Source organism: Arachis duranensis, chromosome 9, assembly GCF_000817695.3.
Source record: "Arachis duranensis cultivar V14167 chromosome 9, aradu.V14167.gnm2.J7QH, whole genome shotgun sequence".
In the NCBI taxonomy this organism is placed as follows: domain Eukaryota; kingdom Viridiplantae; phylum Streptophyta; class Magnoliopsida; order Fabales; family Fabaceae; genus Arachis; species Arachis duranensis.
In genome coordinates, this window is record NC_029780.3 from 37,790,545 (window position 1) to 37,791,420 (window position 876).

The 876-nt window shown below is 27.3% G+C and overlaps 1 protein-coding gene across 1 annotated transcript in view; it reads left to right on the top strand.

Annotated features, from left to right (window-relative positions):
* Positions 1-504: 504 nt before the first annotated feature.
* The window catches only part of LOC107465460 (uncharacterized), a gene marked incomplete in the record, with an annotated part of 5,159 nt that continues 4,787 nt past the window's right edge, over positions 505-876 (top strand). Inside the window, 2 exon segments of the mRNA XM_052254263.1 lie at positions 505-696; positions 837-876. Coding sequence (XP_052110223.1) covers positions 620-696; positions 837-876 — 117 coding nt within the window.

Below are 876 nucleotides of genomic sequence, written 5' to 3' on the forward strand. Positions count from 1 at the left end.
AATTTTTAAAAGAGTAAAAATAATTTTATGTTAGATATCTCATGTAAAAATATTTTTTTATTTGATAAATTTATTTAACTACAATAATATAAAAGTATTTTTTATTTATTTATTATGTTAAAATATTTTTCTTTAGGTAAAAAATATAAATTACAATTTTTAAACAAAAAATGTTTTAATATTTTTGTTTTTACTATTGAAATTTTACCAAAGACATCAAAAAATAAATTTTTTTTCATTGAATTTTTTTTCTAATAACTTATTCCTTCCCAAACAATCACTTAATCAGTTATTCTACAGAATTCATCAACGATTGTAAAAAAAAGTAATGGAGCACTGAATTATTCACCACAAAAGAAGCACGTTACTTTTATGGGTTTTTTTTTGGATATTAATTTTGGGCAATCCTCTAAATAAAACATAAAAATAAAAATAATATTTATGTTCAAGAGAGTTAATGGGCCAAATAATTAGAAGGCCCAACTTTGATTCCCACTCTATCGTCTAAAGTCTTAAACCCTCGGAAAAACTCCATGTCCCGTTTTCCTGTTTTGTTTAAGCAATTTTCGTGATCTAACACTCCACTCTAAATGTTTACCTGAAGAAGAACCAGAAGAAGATGATGCATCTCAAACGATTTCAGTTTGTTCGCACGCTTTACCGTGCTTCTTCTTCTTCTTCCTCCTCCTCATACCTGTTAGTAACCAGTTCCTAGCTTAATTGCTTTCTCAAATACATGAATTAAATGAAGCATCTTCTTTTTCATTTTTGTTTCTAACTTTTATATGATTATTTTCTTTTTCTTTCTGAAATTGTATTGTGATTTGAACTTTCAGGCTCGGTAGTAGCTGCAGGAGCTATTCCAGTGCTCTATCC